The following is a 19,155-nucleotide window of genomic DNA, read 5'->3' as shown; positions in this document are numbered from 1 at the left end:
CCTAAACATGGATAATGGTTTCTCTTGGGGGCAAATGTTGCTGTGCACAAAATCTGGGGGAGGGCTGGGGGGTGCAGGAAGAAACAAAGACTGCACAGAGACTGTGCACTCAGAAGATGCTGGGATGATGTCCAAAGGATGTTTAGGATGGGTTTGACAGTGGCCAGTGGGTCCATCCCTATAGGGATCCATAGGCCTAAAACTAGGACTGCCACGCATCCGGTTTTTGACCGGAATGCCCTGTTGATAAAGGGACCCTGGCGGCTCTGGACAGCACCACTGACCAGGCTGCTAAAAGTCCAGTTGGCGGTGCAGCAGGGCTAAGGCAGGCTCACTGCCTGCCCTGGCTCTGCATGGCTCCCAGAAGCCTAGGGGCCACAGGGACATGCCAGCCGCTTGTGGGAGCCACCTGAGGTGAGCGCCATCTGGACCCTGCACTCCTCACCCCCTCCCGCACCCCAACCCCCTCCCCCAGCCCTGATCCTCCTCTTGCACCCCGAACCCCTCAGCCCCAGCTCAGAGCCCACACCCCCAGCCTGAGCCCTCCCCTCCCACCCCTACCCCTTGTCCCCTCACACACTCTGAATCCCTCTTTTCTAACCCCACCCTGGAGCCTGTGCCACCACCCAGAGCCCTCAAGCCCCACAACCCTCTGCTCCAGCCCGGAGCACCCTCCCACACTCCGAACTTCTCGGTCCCACCCACCCCAGCACGGAGCCCCCTGCTGCACCCCAAACCCCTGCCCCAGCCCGGTGAAAATGAGCAAGTGTGGGGGAAAGCAAGTGACAGAGGGAGGGGAGATGGAGTGGGGCGGGGCCTCAGAGAAGGGGCAAGGCAAGAGAGTTTAGTTTTCGGCAATCAGAAAGTTGGCAACCCTACCTAAAACAGTGCACACACACAGCAGTCCTAGCTGAGCAGCAGAATGGCTTTATAATTGCTCTAAACCAAGCTGGAAGGCAGAGGGAAGAAAATTCCTTCCCTCTGAACTCCTTTTAGATCTCCTCCATAAAGCACATTTACTGTTGCATTTGGCCCACAGTGAAGTTTTGTCCCTTCCAAAGGACAATTCCACAGTAAGTGAAAGTTAACTGCAACCGGAATCGCAGTTTGCACATTGAAATAATTCAGGACTCTAGTCTGCTTGCTATACACAGATTTCCTATATCTTAGTTCACACTATGAATGCCAATATATTTAAATTCTAATACACATCAGTACCTTTTTTCAAAGGACGATCAACATTTTTAACTATTATATGAGGGATATAGTCTACGGTCTACTGGAGACTGAACAGAAACTAAATTAACTGCAAGTCCAGCTTGTATTTCTGCAAAAAAAGAGGTCTCAATGATAAAAGGAGTGCATTCTGGTTATTTTCATGACAGATTTATTTTACTCTGTTTTAAAAACATATAATAAATTGAAATAACATCTTTTCATTTCAGCCAAAGATCTTAAAGTTGTTTACCAACTAGTGCACAAAAGTCAACCCAGTTCAGGACAGGGAACGAAGACTGCCTCTTTCAGTACAAACCACAAGGTGACAGTTTAGGTAGGCAGAATGCAATTATCCAAAGTGGAATTTGGCAAGCACCTGTAGTCTTGCAACAACAAAAAAAGTGGTTAGGCGCAGAAAATATATGAACAGAGGTTGAAAAAACTCAAAGTGAACATAAGTACATAACAAACTGAAGATTCTGTTGTTCAATATTTAACCAGCACATCTAAAGGATCTCTTACCAGCCACAAACCCTCTGTAGCTAGCTGAATACAGTTGATACTGGGTATTTTGTTAGATAATGTGCTTCACTACATAGTCACATAAAAAGGATATCCTCACTTCAAAAAACCACATCAAGAATAGAAAAGGAGAAGATGAAATGGGCAAGTTAAAATCCAGGAGAATAATCCCTTTTGCAGAATTAAATATACCTACAACTAGCTCAGGCTGCACATGGGGAAAAAAGCGACATAGTAAACAACAGAAAACAAATAACCATCAGTAAGCTGTCTAACATAAGGATCTCCAGATATGCAATAATTTATTTTACTAGATGAAAGGAACACAGATTTACAATCCTCAAATTCTGGAGGCTGACAAGCTAAAAGGAAGAGCCTCAATCTAGTTACAAATTGGTACAAAATCTCAAGTCCAGAATTTAATACATCCCTCAAAAATGTTCAGTGGAGGCAAAGGATTTGGAACAAAGGGAACATTCTCATCCTATAAAACTTTTATAATCAATATTCTCTTCATGAATGTCTAAAATACAAGAACACAATCTGCACGTACCAGATCTTAATGCATGGCTAGAAGGTGCTTCTATGGTTGTAACGGTGGTATAAGAACCTATATAGAACAGAAACCCCACTGTAAGTCTCAGATGGTTTGTGCAAAGGGCTCCATGCCCATTTTTCTATAAAATCCAAGCACACAGTCAAACAGATTGTTTGGCATTTAGGAAACACTCTACCATACACCATCAATCCTTTATCCACATTAAGGTAACACTGGGCTTCCTAAGCCCGCTAGACAACAATGACAAATTAACAGGGCCACTACCACCAGCCGAAGAGATTCAGCAGCTTGAGGATGTTCCCAGAAAAGAGCTGAAAGTGAAGCTGTGGCTTTATAATCTGTGAAAAGGACTCCTCAACAGCCTCTCCAGCATGACAACCAGCATCTTAGACTTTTTCAAATCACTGCTGAACACTGATATTGAGAGGTATACACATCGCACCCTTCACGTTGATCCACGGATGGCTTTAACAGGGATCATGGTTTCACCTGCACCCACAGAACTCATGAAACCAAGGGTGCAAAAACAGGCAAACATATACTTCTTAGGCATGTTCGGAGAGGGAGCCCGTCCTGCACTCACCCTGCAGTAGCAGCTCCTGTCATATGCGGCTGGGCCTGGCTTCCCGCTCCAGGTATTGCTACCTGGCACATAGGGTCACAGTGCTACTCATATTTGGCCCAACCACCTCTCTGTCACGGTGGATGCCAGCTTGCAATGCCTAAAACAAGGAGTGTGGCCCTAGCTCAGCTACATGGTCAGTGCCTCCCCTCCACATTGGGCTGTGATTAGGGTTGTGGTGCTGGGGGGGGGCGAGTGCTGCAGATGGTGGGTGACCCCTCAGCAGTTCAGTGCACCCACTGAATCAGGAGCTTATATCCGCCCCTGCACAGGATCTTAAATCTTCTTTCCTGCATATTACCATGATGGAAATCTGAGGGATAGTCAGCGGCAGATGCACAGATTCTAGCAGTGCGCTAAGTATTTACACCACAAGAGAAGACAAAAAATAGAACACTTTTGTGTTGCGGTTTTGTTTGTTTGACAGGGGTGTCTACGATTCTATAGTGTAGCCAGCTGATTCCCTCAAGGGTAGTAATTTAAATGACTTGTTCTATTTTAAGCAAAAGGTCGATTCAGATTTAATTTACATTTAATGCTGAATGTCAGCCCAAAGTTCTCTCCCCTCCCCATGGGCATGCAATTTATCATAAAAGGCACAGAATTCTTTAACAAAACTTTAAGTATGGTCAGAGAGGAAACAAATTAATTTTAATAGCACAGTAGCACTGAAAGAGGAATCAGAGCTCTCTTTAAGGACTGTCAGAACGTAGAGATGTGTCTGTTCTGACAGGGATTAAAGTAACACCAATTACTAGACTAATTGTGCCTTTAGAGACTGTGATCTCTTAGTACATAAAGAATTTTTTGTTCCTTCAGAAGAAGGAGCTTAAAGAGAAATCAGCCTCCTTGAAATGACACCTGTGGATTCCCAAAGGGTTCTGTACCTCCCCCTTCTCTTCAATATCTAGGAGACCATTCAGATAGAAGATAAATTATGGACTCCAAGTCATCAATATGCTGATGATACCCAACTGTGTATCTGGTTCTCCACTGTGGTTCTATTAAGGCTGTGCCTAGACTAGGAAAAATAGAGAATGCATTTTTAAAATTGACCTAATACATTTTAGCTCTCACATTTTTAAGCGTTAGTGTAGTTAGGGCTTAGGCCATTTTAAAAATGTGTTGGATGACTGTGGTCAAGCCTATCCTCTCCCCATCTATCTCAGACAATTGCCATGTTTCAGCCTGGACCCTATTTTCTCCACTTCCACTGGCACTTTATTGTCTTAGTCCTCATCTTCAAAGCAGCAAATTAATAAGGTCCCAGATACATTAAAGAACACAGCTACGTCTACAAGCCACCAAGACAACTGTGCTACTCTGGAACAAAACAAAACCCATAATAAAGCACATGAAAGCTGAGGACAAAGCACTCTGAGTTGAGGGGACCCAGCTTCCAGACGAGTTTAGATTAATCCAGAATGTGACCGCCTTTAGGAAACACTAAAATTTCCTGCTTAATAACACTTTTCCACCATATCCATAGTGACATACAGAGAATCAACTGCTCCCCTCCTCCTCCACCCACCAAACCTCCTCTCCTCTTCCCCCCGCCCTGAAAAGTATTAGTATTCATTTGTTTCCCATGCAGTAACTCTGCGGGTGCTCTCTGTGTTGTTTAGCCCGGTATGCTTGCAAGAAATCAGAAGTGAAGATTACTCACAATTGCCCTTCCAGTTTAGCCGTTTGCAAACTCTCTTTCAAACTTCTGTTAAATCATTCGATTTTCCCATTGGCTTGAGGGTAATATAGGGATCACCTTCTGTGTAAAATGTTCCTCTCTGCTAGAAAAGTTTCAAACTCCAGGGAAGTAAATTGACTACCATTATCTGAAGCCAGTTTTTTGGGGTTACCTTCCCTGCTAAAAATTGAAGAGAAGAACTTAATTACTGTAGCAGAAGAGATTTGCGATGTAAACGCTACCTCAGGCCATTTACTGAAATAGTCTATTAAAGTGATGGCATAACGGCAGTCGATTGGAGCAGTATCAAAGGGTCCTACAATGTCAATCACCACTTCTTCCCCATACAGATTCAGGAAGAGGAACAGGCTGTAATGGAGGGGTACATGTCACTGCTGTCTTATGCATTTGGCAAGTGACACAGGATTTTATGAGTGCTTCAGTTTGAGAGTCCATCCCTGGCCACCAATACAGATTCCGTAGTTGTTTGGTTCGGACAATTCCTTGAGTATCATGTGACAGGTGTATGAGTTTTTACTGTAATTCTTCTGGCACAAGTAGCCGGTGCGTACCTCGTAGCACACAGCCATCATGCAAAGAAAGTTCATCCCAAACTCTAAAATAAGGCAGCAAAACTGGGTCAAGGTTTTTAGGGTTACTGGGCCATCTCTGTCAGAAATTCCCGTAGTTTTTGTTGAATTGGACACGCTGAACAAGCAGCTTGAAATTGTTCTCTTGCAACTTCAGTAAGAGTGCTTGTAATAAGCACAACTACATCCTCATCCTCCTGTGGACTATCTGGTGAAGGCAAAGGCAGGTGAGAAAGGCAATCAGCTACCACATTTTGGTTTCCAGGCTTATATTCCAGTTCATAATTGAAAGACCGTAGTCTTGCAGACGACCATGTAGCAATACGATATCCTGCTCTTCCCAGTCCTTTCGTGGTGAGCAACGTCGTCAAAGGGCCGTGGTCTGTGCACAACTTGAACGTGCAGCCCTACAGGTAAGTTCTCCATTTTTCAGTAGCCCAGACACAAGCAAGTGCTTCTTTTTCGACTGTAGAATATTTTCTCTCTGCATTACTTAGTGTCCTTGAAGCAACACAATAGTTCTCTCTGTGTTGTCCTCATGAAGTTGTGTGAGGACAGCCCCAAGTCCATAATCAGCAGCAACAGCAGCCACGATTGTGGGCAATGCAGGACTGAATAGTGCAAGTACTGGACTATATACAATCAAGTTTTTCACCGTTTCAAAACTAGCTTGTGCGTCCGTTGTCCACACTAAGGTTGAACTTCTCCATAGTAATTCTCATAATGGTTCAATGACAGAAGCATAATTGGGAATGAATTTTACATACCAGGAGGTAAGACCCAAGAAGGAATGTACGGTTTGCAAATCTGTTGGAGGATGAGCATTTGAAATTGCCAGGATATGATCTGGATCAGGTATTAGTCCAGCCCGTGAAATTGCATGCCCCGGAAAGGAGAGTTCAGTTTGTCTAAATTTGCATTTGGACCTATTGAGCTGGAGGCCTGCTTTGCTGATGCAGTTTAGTACAGACTGCAGGTTATTGTTATGCTCCTCAGAAGTATTTCCAAACACGATAATATCATCCAGATAGCACTGCACTCCATGTTGATTCTTCAGAATCAATTACATCATTTTTTGGAAGGCACTTGGGGCAGATGTGAGACCGTATGGAACACGTCTAAAACGAAATAGTCCCTCATGTGTAATAAATGCTGTGAGGTCTCTGCTATCCTCATGCAACATAACCTGGTGGTATGCGCTCTGCAAATCAAGAGTAGAAAACATCTTTGCTCCACAGAGTTCTGCAAATACTTCTTCTATGTGAAGAAGAGGATGGCTGTCAATCACAATAGCTTTATTTGGCTCCCTTAAGTCCACACAAAGGCGAATGCCTCCACCCTTCTTCTGCATCACTACTATAGGTGAAACCCATTCCGAGGAGTCAATCCCTTCAATAATGTCCTTTTTAACAAGTTTTCTGAGTTCCTCTGAAACAGCTTTCCTGACTGAAAACGGTAAGCACCATAACTTCTGCTGTACAGGCATCACATGATTCCGCATTTTAACTTTATGCAGAAACCCATAAGCACAGCCGAGTTTCTCCTCAACCTGGTGTTGGGTCCCAGCTGAAACCGGTGTGTGTACTGCAAGAGTGCTTTGCTGAGGAAGATCAATTCGTCCATTAACTACCCTGAGATTTAAAGCAGCCAATAAATCTCTGCCAAGGATAGGAGTGCCTTTGTGGACAATGTAGAACTCTGCAGTAACACAGCAACCACCAAAAGTAACTATTGCTGGCAGGCAGCCATGTACTGGAATATGGTTTGTCAAATAGCACACCAAGTGAAGTTTGGGTTCAGTAAGAGGCACATCTTTAAAGTAATGCAAATAGATGGAATCAGGTAGTATAGATACTGCTGAGCCAGTGTCCAACATTAGCTGAATAGAGTGTGATTTGCCTGAGGGTATGGTGGAAACGTTTACAGTGCACTTTATTTGTTATGGAATATGTGCATTAGTGATTTTGTCCACGTTCAGCACAGTAACATCTGGTATTGTAACTGCATGCACCTGTTGATTGAACTGGCTGCTGCAACATACTTCTGCAAAATGCCCAATCTTTTTGCAATGATTGCACTGAGCTACTTTTGCCGGACATCCTGTGTAGCTTGCAAGGTGTTGTGGGGATCCACAGCGAAAGCATGCTTTTACTGTATTTTGAATTTGCTGATTCGGTGGTTTTTCATTAGTTTTCCTCTTGTAATTGTTTGTCTGCAGTGATAATGAACTTTTCTGCAAAGGAGTCACAGCCTGGACTGAGCCTCCTGTATCCATGCTCATTATTTTGGCTTCAGCTGTAGCTGACTCAATCTGAGTAGCAATGGTTATTGCTTTTTCTAGTGTAAGTTGTGATTCTAGAAGTAAGCGTTCTCTTACACGAAGCATGGCTGTTTTCTCAATGAGCTGTCTCTAATCATCTCATTTGCCATACTCCCAAAGTCACAAGTTACAATCAGACTCCACAGGGAAGCAATATACTTCATTACTATATACAATATATTGCATTACAGTCTCCCCTGTTTCTGCTCACGCTGGCAAAATCTGTAGCGATTAACTACTACATTCACCTTTGGCACAAAAAAGTTCTTTAATGCAGTGAGTGCAGTCTCATATTTACCATCTGCAAGGGGAAAAGCATAAAATATACGCTGCCCTTCTGCTCCAAGGCAGTGGATTAGCAGAGCACGTTTTCTTACTTCAGAAATCTCTGTAGCACTGACTGCAAGCAGATAATTCTCAAACATATGGATCCAGGCAGCAAAAGCAATTGGAGGGTCACCTGGGCTTTGTAAAAAGGGTGCAGGTGCGTTCAGAGGCAGAAGATCCATCCTCATCACCAAAATGTTGTAACAACCAGGCAAGGTACTAACAAACTTCAACAGGACTTTATTTTTAAAGTGGAAACCTCTTTACCAAGCTGCTGCTGCTGCACCCTCAGTAGCTCTCACTCAGCCTCTTCAACTCCTCCCCACTCCTTCCTGTTTCCTGTCCTTTCAGACTCCCAACAGCCAGTGCTCCCAGTTCTAATAATTACAAGCAGCATGTAAACACCACACTCTGCTACAACAAAGACAGCTCCAGCCAGCATAGGGAATGCAAAGTTAACCCTTATATTCAGAGTTGGACTCCCACTATTGAAGACAGATATCAGTGATTATGTAAACAACAAAAGCTAAAAAAATAATCACAGCATAGTTGCATTTGGCTGCTGCTTTATGAGAGAACTAGCAGGAAAAACATCTGCCAGGTGATGAGACAAAAAGACAGGAGGGAAAGATGTTATTTTCAAGCTTATGAGGGGATATTACTTCAAGTGGAAAGTAAATAAAATAATTAAAATCTATTGTTAAAAAGGGACAGCATCTTTAAACTAGTAGCATTAGTTCAACTGCTGAAATATCTTAATATGCTGAAATGTACAGGGAAAGTCACAAAAGCAGTACATACTACGCTACATACACAGCTTTTATCTTGTGCAAAACCAGACATTTTATTTTATAACTGGGTAGAAAAAGGACTCTGTCTATTTAAAATGGCATTGGCATTTAGAACTCAGACATCAGAATGGTTAAAACTACTTGCAAAATGATGCCCAGAGATTATGAATTACATCTGTTGCAGAGCCCAAGCCTCCACATACAAAACAGCAACATTCCTACAGTTCACTTTACCAATGTATTTTATGAATGATTAATAAATGCAAGACACCTGCAATTTTTAAAATACATCAAAACAAAATGTGGGGAGGAGGAAGAGCATAATGGATATGGAGTCTATCAAGCGGAAACAGATGAGGGGAATAAAATACCTTAGCCACAGGTATAAAGTCCCTTGGGCAGAGCCAGGTGGGGTTTGGGGCAATGACAACACATTAAAGAGTCTGTAAGTGATAAACTGCAATCCATAATTTCATTACTCCTTAGGTCAGACTATTAATGCTCAGCATGTATTATCAAATTATATATTGATATCCAAGCTGCAGTGGCTTAAAATTCACTTTGTTGCATCAACAGTCATGGAAGATTCTGTAATAAAAAAAGGGCGGGAAGGGGGAAAGCAAGAAATCAAAAAGCACAGAGTAATTATTTTTCTCTTTAAAAATAAAAAGTTTTATCGCTTAAGCATTTTCCCCCATCAAGATGAAATTGTTGTGTGCATGCTGAAGATGGAAGGGCTATGAAAAGAAGGAATGGCAAATAGGTCTGAAGGACAAAATTGGCCCGAACTCTCACTCTTCTAGCAAGAAATTTCTAATTGACAGCTATTCTTACCAGTTTTCTCTAGTACTAAACAAGTCAAAAGTCCAATGCAACAATTTACAATTTATCCAGGAGCAAGGAATACTCATGGCAATACATTTTCTCCCTCTTTTTAAAAAAGAATACTTCGCTTAAGAGAATTGTCATGTACTTATCTGAAAAATAAATTATGCAATTTCTAACTAAAGTGAATTTACATCATATGCTCATCTAGGTCCATTGACCGCACTGCTGGATAAAATTTGAATTACATAATCCTCTTCCAATCCTTCTCTTACCCTCCTACTAAAAAAAAAAAAAAAAAGGCAGAGAGAAACTCTATAGTAAACTATCAATTCAGGTTTAGCCAATGCCATTTTAAATTATGCTAAATTCAGGATGGTAGGCAAATGCTGAAAATATTGATTAACTAATGGGTAAGTCAGAGACCACTGCGTATTTCATTAAAGGAAAATATACTGTCAAGTTTAATCAGTTCCAATACCAGCAGATTATTAGCTTGTGAAGTATGCCCACAGTATGGAGTGAGGCAGACACACAAAATACCCAAAACCTCCACTCTGCCAGGGGTCCTGCAGCACTCAGCTGTTCTGTCCTTGAAGAAGACAGTGCTTCTGGGGAGGGCTGGTGGGGGCAACTAACTGTTTGGGTGCATCGCCCAAGGACACTCAAATAGAGCCTCTTGCAGAGATCAGAACTGTCCCCTAAAAGAACTTCCCTATATGCTCTCCTTTAAGAGAATCCCACAGGGACACAGTAGCTAAGTTGGTGCAGGAAGATGCAAGTGTGTCACTTGGGGTACATTTTGCTCACAATCTTTTCCAACTACACAGACAGGAAAAAAGTCACACACACACACAAAAAATCACAGAACTCTTCAGTGAATCAGGACAATCATTTGCATTTGGAGAACCACAAGGTCAAACAGCAACTGGAGATATCAAACAAAACCTAGGGCCCAAAACAGAATGTCTGTTCATATGCTTAAATGAAACCAGAATTTAGTTTAGTTTCTATCTGCTAAAGACAGAAAGCAAGTGGAATGTCAATCTGGCTCTTGCTTTTATAGCTGGAATAACAACTGCAAAATTGAAAAGCTTCCTGTCTCCATCTGCTAATGTTACTGAGCGTCTGGACTGAGATAGGAGAAATATATTTAAAGAAACTGTCAAGGCTGCAAAGCCAACAGTTAGACCTTGTAGCTGTCTGGATAGGTAGACATATGTACTTCACCATCCCTTGACTTACCGTAGCTTGTCTGATTTGCTTTTGGAATTGAAAACGTATCACAGTCATCTATAAAGTGTGTTCTTATGACTAATGCATTCACATATATCACAATGTATAAAATTATTGTAATACATCACACTGCCCTAGTGCTTCACGCAAGCAATAGTCTTGTAATTTCCAGCACTTATGGTTCTTAAACAATAGAGCAGACAGGCAGAAATGAAGGATGATGGAACATGCATGCTGCAGATAAGAACAACCCCAGTATCTTGGGGTGTGATGGTGAACTGATTGTCCAGCTGAGAAGTTGGGATTTTACTAGTATTTTAGCCTTTACTTTTGGAAATGTATTTTACAGGAATACACTGAGGACAATGAATCAGAAAATGAGCTATATAATGTGTGCTTCGGGTGTAACAGGTGTCTTTGTAAGGTACATCATTATGGGTATAGGAAATCCCTCTGTCAAGTACTTTGCAAGGAACTTACTCTAAAAGAGAAACACATTTTTATACAAGTCCTAGGATTGGTCCCTTTATCTGGAGGATAATTTTCAACTGGAATTAAGTTGGATTCCCCACACAAAGGTGAGCAGCTCTTTACATCCACATAAATATATCAAAATCACATTAGAGTTAGAAATAAGTTTACAAGTGAGTCTATCACTTGCCTTAAAGTGTTCGCCATGCGAACCAGCATGTCTACAGCAGCCATGGGTATTAAATGCTGCTATTAGACAATTTGCCAATTGCTACCATGATACACTGTTTTATAGCAATGACTACCTAATAGTGCACACTGACAATCTCCTAATATCTTGACAACTTTTATACTGTGTCCTGCCAATTCAGAGAGACCAATATTAGATAGTTTCAAATCTACAAATCATTGATGCAGACATCTCAAGAACTGTTGCAGTGTGCTGTGTTAGTGTGAAGTAAGGAGTCCCTATTCCATGAAACATTACAATATATGCAGCAACTACTCAAATCAGGTCACAATGGGCACCACTAGAATGGACTCCTCATAATTCTTCCATTGAAGATCAAAACAGCTTCAGGCTGAACAAAAGCACATGTAGTACATCAATTCTTAAATTTATCTGCAGTAATCCCACACATGCAGTAAAACACACAGTAAGTGCCATACATAAATATATTGGTCTAGGTTTTTATACTGCATTTTTCACTATACTCCACCATCCATCTTCGCTGTTTAACTTTACTTACTAATTAAGCCATTTAAAATAAAAAATATTTTAAAAGTGAAAAGGATCAGTTTAATATGAATAAATACCTGTCAAACACAATTTGGCAAAAATGGGCAAGCTACAAGCATGGTAGGGCTTTCTAACCTAAATGAAAAAGAAAACAATATACACAGGTCTACTGTGTTTACCTCAGTATTTGGTGGTAGTGTTTGCCCATCTTGAGTTGCAGTTGGTACTATCGCCCACGTTATATTGGCACTAGCAGATGATAAAGAGCTGAGAGCACTGTTTTTCAGTTCTGTGGAATGTGACTTTGGCCCATGCCATCCCAGGATGTTTTCTGAAACAGAAAACTAGAGTTAGCCACAAGACTCATCTTCTAGACAGGATTTTAATCTCAGTGTCCTAAATTCTATATATGAATTGCTACTTGTAGTCATAGTCACCTCCCCCACCCCTCTACGCACACACACCTTTGCCACGGTAACTAAAAGATGCTTATATCCTGCATTTAGCAACAATTTATCTGCAATAAATTCCCTTTTTGAGGTGGATAGCTAACATTTACCAAGAAAATTACAAAAGCTATTCAAGCCAGGAATCAATATGGCATAATTAATATAATAACAGGAAATTCATGGTATTTCGATTTTTACCTTCAGCAAATACTTTGAAGCTCATTTTGTTTTCTCCTCTTCCCACTAACTGTGACATTGCAGCTTACATTTTACTTAATCATCACAACTACACAAACATTACAGAACTCTGTAGCAAAGGTCCAAATTATATTTCATGCTCGAATTATCAAACATATTTCAGTTAAGGTCACACGTTATACATGAAGATAATGTGCAATTTAGTACAACTTTCCTAATAAAAATCAAAAACTGTCAATAGTTGTCCATGCCAATATTATTTAAAAATCTTATAATGGCCCTGAAATAAATATGTAGATTTTCTCCTCATACTAGAAATATGAGTTAGTATCACAATAAAGGGAATGCTTGATTATTCATCTTCTGAATCAAGTCCCAACCCAAAGACGAGTTCAGACAGCATCCATGACTTTTTTCCCCACTCCTCCTGTCTAGGCTGACCAGATAGTAAGTGTGAAAAAATCTGGACAGGGGTGGAGGGTAATAGGAGCCTATATAAGAAAATGCCCCAAATATCGGGACTGTCTCTATAAAATCGGGACATCTGATCACCCTACTTCTGTCTGAAGCCTCTATTTTAGCCCACTACATGTCATTTTGTTTCTCCTCTGTTTTGTTAGAGGTCTTTCTGCATTGGTTAGGAAACCACTTTAGCACCTCTATCAAGACCTGTGTTCACACTAGAAAGATGTAAACTAAAGATGAGCCTGAACCATAAGCCTCCATCAGTACATTCCTGCCCCCTGGGGATATTTGAACTCTCTGGCTCGGGCGAACCTTCAGGGATAACAGGTTCCTGGAGAGTAGCAAAAGCCTAATGGACAATCTTTGTACCAGTTTACTCTCCAGTTTGTGTGATGGGTTACATTGCTGTCACCCACCTCTCCACCCCAAAAAATACATCAGCACTAAAAAAAGCTCGCTAGGCCTCAATCGCTGCATTTAGTTTTAGTTATTAGAATTACCAATAACAGCAGAAAATATCTAGATACAAAAAGAAAAGGAGTACTTGTGGCACCTTAGAGACTAACCAATTTATTTGAGCATGAGCTTTCGTGAGCTACAGCTCACTTCATCAGATGCATACCGTGGAAACTGCAGCAGACTTATAAAGCAGATATAAAGTCTGCTGCAGTTTCCACGGTATGCATCTGATGAAGTGAGCTGTAGCTCACGAAAGCTCATGCTCAAATAAATTGGTTAGTCTCTAAGGTGCCACAAGTACTCCTTTTCTTTTTGCGAATACAGACTAACACGGCTGTTACTCTGAAACCTATCTAGATACAGACCACAAAATGACTAATTGCATGAGGGGCATGCGGAGATGGGAAGGGGTTAGTACAGGAAGGGGATGATTACAAGCTCTTTGAGACGGACTTTTTTGTGCATCTGTTTGTGAGCTCCAAACACTACCATAATACAAGCGATAAAATAAATATCAGATTATGATTATTGTTCGATTAGGTAATTCCTATGCTATTGTTAATTTAACCTATTATATTGTAATTACATATTTACAATGCATTTTGTAACTAGAATATTTCTAATGTGTTTTAAATTATTAAATTTAACAAGTAGGAAGAATAAACTGTGTGTGTTTAACCAAAAAGAAGCTGTCATCTGTTCTAAAGATAAGAAGGAATGTGGACTTAAAAATACTATAGAGAGCAGAACTTTTAAAATGATTAATTACCCTTCTCACCCATCCCTGGGAATTGCTTACGTAAAAATGGTATCCCACTACTTTTTAATTCAGCATGAATGGTCACTGAGATGGGATCTAACACCCCAGTTCCTAGGAATCTTTTTGAAAAAAATCTTAAAAGCTGTGTAAATACAGAAATCAATTTTGAGGTTGATTTGAAGCTACTATAACAACCTAGCAGGTTATCTCCACTCCCCAACCTAATTACACAATGGTTTATTCTGAGCAAGCCCTTAGTTCTGTTTTTCTCTTGACTACACATACTTACAATCATCACAGTATGACAGTGAAAGTTATTTTAATGAGGCATATAGTCCTTAGTACATATAATATATTCAAAACTAAGGGCTATTCTCTTTTGCTTTGGGGATGTGGGGGTTTCATATATTTTAAAAATTTGTCAGTGAAGAAGTGTTCCATCCAGTTTAAGATTCCAAATCAGTATTGGAATATATACCTAGATTTAAAAACAAAATTACCAAAAGGTAAATTGAACAGTATGGTTCAATACAAAACATTAAAAAGCAATTTCTCTTGCACTTACTTGCCCAATGAGGCCATGAAGTTTCCATGTTTCCCCAGCAATATTTCAGTGACATCACAAAGCTATATAAGTCTCCTTGCTCACATTAGGAGTCTGTGATGTCATCCATTGCAGAAGAAAGCCAGAAACTGAGGCCTCATTAGGCAAATTAAGCATGAATTTATTTTCAAAGATCTTTAGATATAAATGTAAAAAGCTTGTGTTTTATTCTAAATGCACACAATAAGACAACATTTCCATTGGCCTGGGGCAAGAGTAGTGTTCTTTATTGCTATTGCTGTATTGTTGGATCTTTCCTGGGGACTGCACTATGATAGGGTGGGCAGGCTTATGAAGTCCAAAGACCTTACGAGTTATGCTGGTGGGAGTTTTCACTCCTTGTAGGATGGGGACCAGACAAGAAACAGTCCAGTGGTTCTCCAGTTTGGGGGTTGAGCGACAGGCCAGTAACCTATCCTCATGAAAAAAACTTAAGTTATAGAAATGCAACAATGTCAGTAAGTAGGCAGAGCCTTTTTTGTGCAGCTATCCTAAGCAATACTTGGCAGCTCAGGATAGATTCAGATGCTGCTGGAGATCTGAGTTCAGTTTGTGATCCTGGTCCTATTTTTGCTTACATTTTAAGTGATGTGGAGACAAATAAAGGGACAATCCCACTGCTCCAAAGTGCGCTCTGACAGACTAAAAGAACAACACTAAAGGGCCCTGGAGACCTGCCTGGGACATCCACAGAGTTCTGTGGGAGATGCATGTCTTCAGAGTTAAAGGATAAAATTGAATGAAAAAAGTTCAACTAAAAAGTTAAAGTCCTCTTGAGGGAATTAATGTGACTGTAGCAATGAGCCTCTTCTTTTAATCATCTCCCAAAAGAATAGTATAGCTCTCAGAGCAAAAAGGCCATGAACATGAACAATTTGGCTAAGATTTGATAAAGTCTGTGTGAGGAAGACTTGAAATTTTGTTCTAAAATAAACATGAAGTTAAAATGAACTCAAAATAGTTATATATTTTGGCTAGCCACACAAGACCAGTTTTGTGTAATTGATGTGCCACGTGTGCATGTCTATTTTTAATAGGTGATAGGTGACTAATAATATATATATATATGTGTTGTCCCTCTCTCCTTCCCATATGAATAGCTCATTATTGGGTAACAACAAATAATAAAGAATATAGCAGAACTGTCTGATCCTTTTCTAAATGGGACCGGGGGAGGGGGAGGTGTGCAATGGAAGAGAAAGTAAATCAGCCAATCAACCCCCTAGTCTATCCACCCTCCCCTCTCTTATTTGCATACTGCAGTCCTGTTGACCACTGTATTTACAAACTACAGACTTTTTTTTTTTTAATAGTAAGTGAACATGAGAGAAAAAAGTGTCATCTGAATGATACTGCACTTGTGCAGTTTGGATCAGAACTGCAGAACTAGTTGTCTGTACAAATGGATATTATGGGTATTTTATTTTTAATACATAAAATCTATTTTATTTTTAACTACATCTTTTTTGCTTCAATATAAAGACACATGGTGTCAGGCCAGAACTCACCATCTGCTCCCCTTTTTCCTTCCAAGGTCTTAAATTCTTTTACTGAAATAAAATCTATGGGAACTATGCAAGTGTGTTTTCCCCATCTGTCCCAAGGGCAACCATGACCATCACAGACAGAAGAACAGCCCTTGTCAGTGTGGCACTACGCCCCCATATTCTTCATAGAAATTGTTGTTATATGATGTGAATATGGCATAACTATGATGTATTTTATGCAAGATAAGGCATGTGAGATATCATTGAAAAAGTTACGACTTACTGAGTATGACCATCCTATTTGAATGCATGTATCATTTTTGTATCTAAAGTTAAATGCAAAGACAATATTTCTATTACAAATGAGTACACCTTGGGAATGCCCACTAGACAGAATTCAGTCAGTCTAGATGGCTCGCTGGGAAGGGCCATTAGGGAGAACAATAGGTCTTTGAAGATGCTAATCTCCCACCAGGAAGCCTTCCTGGGGACGCCGCAAACAGCCTCTGAGTTATGGACTCCATGATAATATTAGTATTTTTCCACTGACTGAGGTTGGGAATCACATGGGAGACAAAGGATTCCTGCCATATGCAAAAACTGTTAAAGGCAGGGGAGTGACATCATCAAGGTTGATTCTTCATTGACTTCCCGCCCAAGAAAGACGACTGCTGGAAATACTTGAAAACAAAAAGACTGGACTAGGGGAGAAGGGCTGAGCCCAGGCTAGAGGGTGTCTAGCCTGCAAAAGTAATATCTGGAGTTTTAAGATGCAAGCAAGTGCAGCTTGCCTTCAAGAATCCCTGCAACCTGCCTAAAACAGCATTTAGAGTGAGAAATTGCTACTTATAACCAGTTTCTTTAGTATATTAAGCTTAGATTGCATGTTAGTTTTATTTGCTAGGTAATCTGTTTTGATCTATTTGCTATCCCTTATAATCACTTAATCTGTCTTTTGTAGTTAATAAACTTGGTTTGGTTTTGTCTAAAACCAGTGTGTGTGGAAATCATAACGTGGGGCAGAAAGCTGTGTACATCCCTTCTCCACACTGAGGAAGGGGGCGAATTTCATGAGCTTACACTGTACAGTTCTCGATGCAGTGCAAGATGGTACAATTTTGGGTTTACCCTCTAGGGGGCCATGTGCTCTTGAGGACTGGGCAACTCCTTAGCTGAGCCTTCCCATACAGAGCTGATCTCAGTATGTGTGTGTATAGCTGCAGCCAGCTGTGTCGCTACCTGTACGTGTGCTGGTAAAGTGCAGTCTGAAGCCTGAGGGAGGGCTTGGCTGGCTTGCCTCAGCAATACAGAGTAAATGGAGCCCAGGCTGTTGGGTCAGGCAGGCTCAGAGGTACCCAAGTTCCAAGTGGCACCCCGAAGGGGGGGGGGGAAACCCATCACAGTCAGCTTAATCAATATTTTTAAAGTTGCTGTTATACAACTAAGTTCTGATCCAACTAGCAATATCAGGATGCCAAGAGCCAAGGACCAAAAGGGAAAAGCACATCTTCTTTCCTATAGTCTCTTCAGACAAGAAATATCAATTTGCTGTATTCATCAGCTTGGAGTCTAACTACTTAACAGAACAGCTGGACATGCAGCATCCCAGAAAAGGCAGTAATGAAATATCTTTGGCACACCCCTTAAAAGCAAACAGCAGTGATTAGTCATAATAGCTTAGAAAGTTAAAAAAAATGTACTAAATGTCATGAGAAGCTAGTTTTCATAACAGATTTTAAAAATATCTATGGCTTCTACTAGAAATTCTCTCGTGACACACTTCAGAGCCCCAGCAACATTCTTCTTTAATCTGCCAGATCTTACTTTGGAGCAGTGAGGTCCCCCTAGCCCTGTGCTGCACATGGTAAATGGAGCTGGTTTTCTTTAGTGAGCGCTGCCACCTAAGTAATATCGCATCCTGCTTCCCAGAAGTAAGCAAAGCCTTATGAGGCCACTTAAGGACCAAGAATATTCAGAGCTCATTAGAAATCATAATAAATCAGATAATTTCAAAGTTAATTCTTTAAACATTTGCTTTAGTTACTTTAACAGTTATATTTACAATTAGAGGATACGACAACACATCTCCTCTCTACTTGATACAGATAATGTCCACACTATGGTTGCCAGGCATCCAGTTTTTGACCGGAACACCCCATCAAAAAGGGATCCTGGCAGCTACAGTCAGCGCTGCTGACCGGGCCATTAAAGGTCCGGTCAGTGGTGCAGTGGGGCTAAGGCAGGCTCTGTGCCTGCGTTGGCTCCGTGCGGCTCCCAGAAGCATCCAGCTTTTCCCTCCAGCTCCTAAAGGGATGCGCGGCCACGGGCGTTTCACGCACTGCCCCCGTCCCGAGCGCTGGCTCCACAGTTCCCATTGGCCAGGAACCACAGCCAATGAGAGCTGCGAGGGTGGTGCCTGCGGACAGGGGCAGCACACGAAGCCACCTGGCTATGCTTCCATGTAGGAGCTGGAGGAAAATGCCGGCTGCTTCCAGGAGCCACCTGAGGTAAGCACCGCCCAGAGCCTGCACCCCAAACCCCCTCCTGCACCCCATCCCTTGCCCCAGGTTGGAACCCCCTCCCATACCCTAACTCACTCCCAGAGCCTGCACCCCTCACCCCGCCACACACACCTCAACCCCGTCCCAGCCCTGAGCCCCCTCCCACACCCAAACACCCTCCAAGAGCCTACACTCCGAACCCCACATCCCCAGCTGGATCACCCCCCCACACACACAGACCCCAATTCCCTGCCCCAGCCCAGAGCCCTCCCGACACCATGAACCACTAATTTCTAGCCCCATTCCAAAGCCCACACACCCAGCCCAG

General features: G+C 41.6%; 1 protein-coding gene across 7 annotated transcripts in view; it reads right to left on the bottom strand.

The window, feature by feature from the left end:
* The window catches only part of OSBPL10 (oxysterol binding protein like 10), a 191,255-nt gene that overhangs the window by 57,803 nt on the left and 114,297 nt on the right, over nt 1-19,155 (bottom strand). For all 7 annotated transcript variants that reach the window (XR_013345319.1, XR_013345320.1, XR_013345322.1 and 4 more), the window contains exon 6: nt 12,084-12,235. Coding sequence is in view for 2 of the 7 variants with exons in the window: in XM_077811234.1 (XP_077667360.1) it covers nt 12,084-12,235 (152 nt within the window). In the remaining 5 variants the exon portion in view is untranslated. The remainder of the gene's footprint in view (nt 1-12,083; nt 12,236-19,155) is intronic.

This window comes from Eretmochelys imbricata, chromosome 2 (assembly GCF_965152235.1).
Source record: "Eretmochelys imbricata isolate rEreImb1 chromosome 2, rEreImb1.hap1, whole genome shotgun sequence".
NCBI lineage: Eukaryota > Metazoa > Chordata > Testudines > Cheloniidae > Eretmochelys > Eretmochelys imbricata.
The sequence above is the reverse complement of the archived record's forward strand: the minus strand, read 5'-3'. Positions and strand labels throughout refer to the sequence as shown.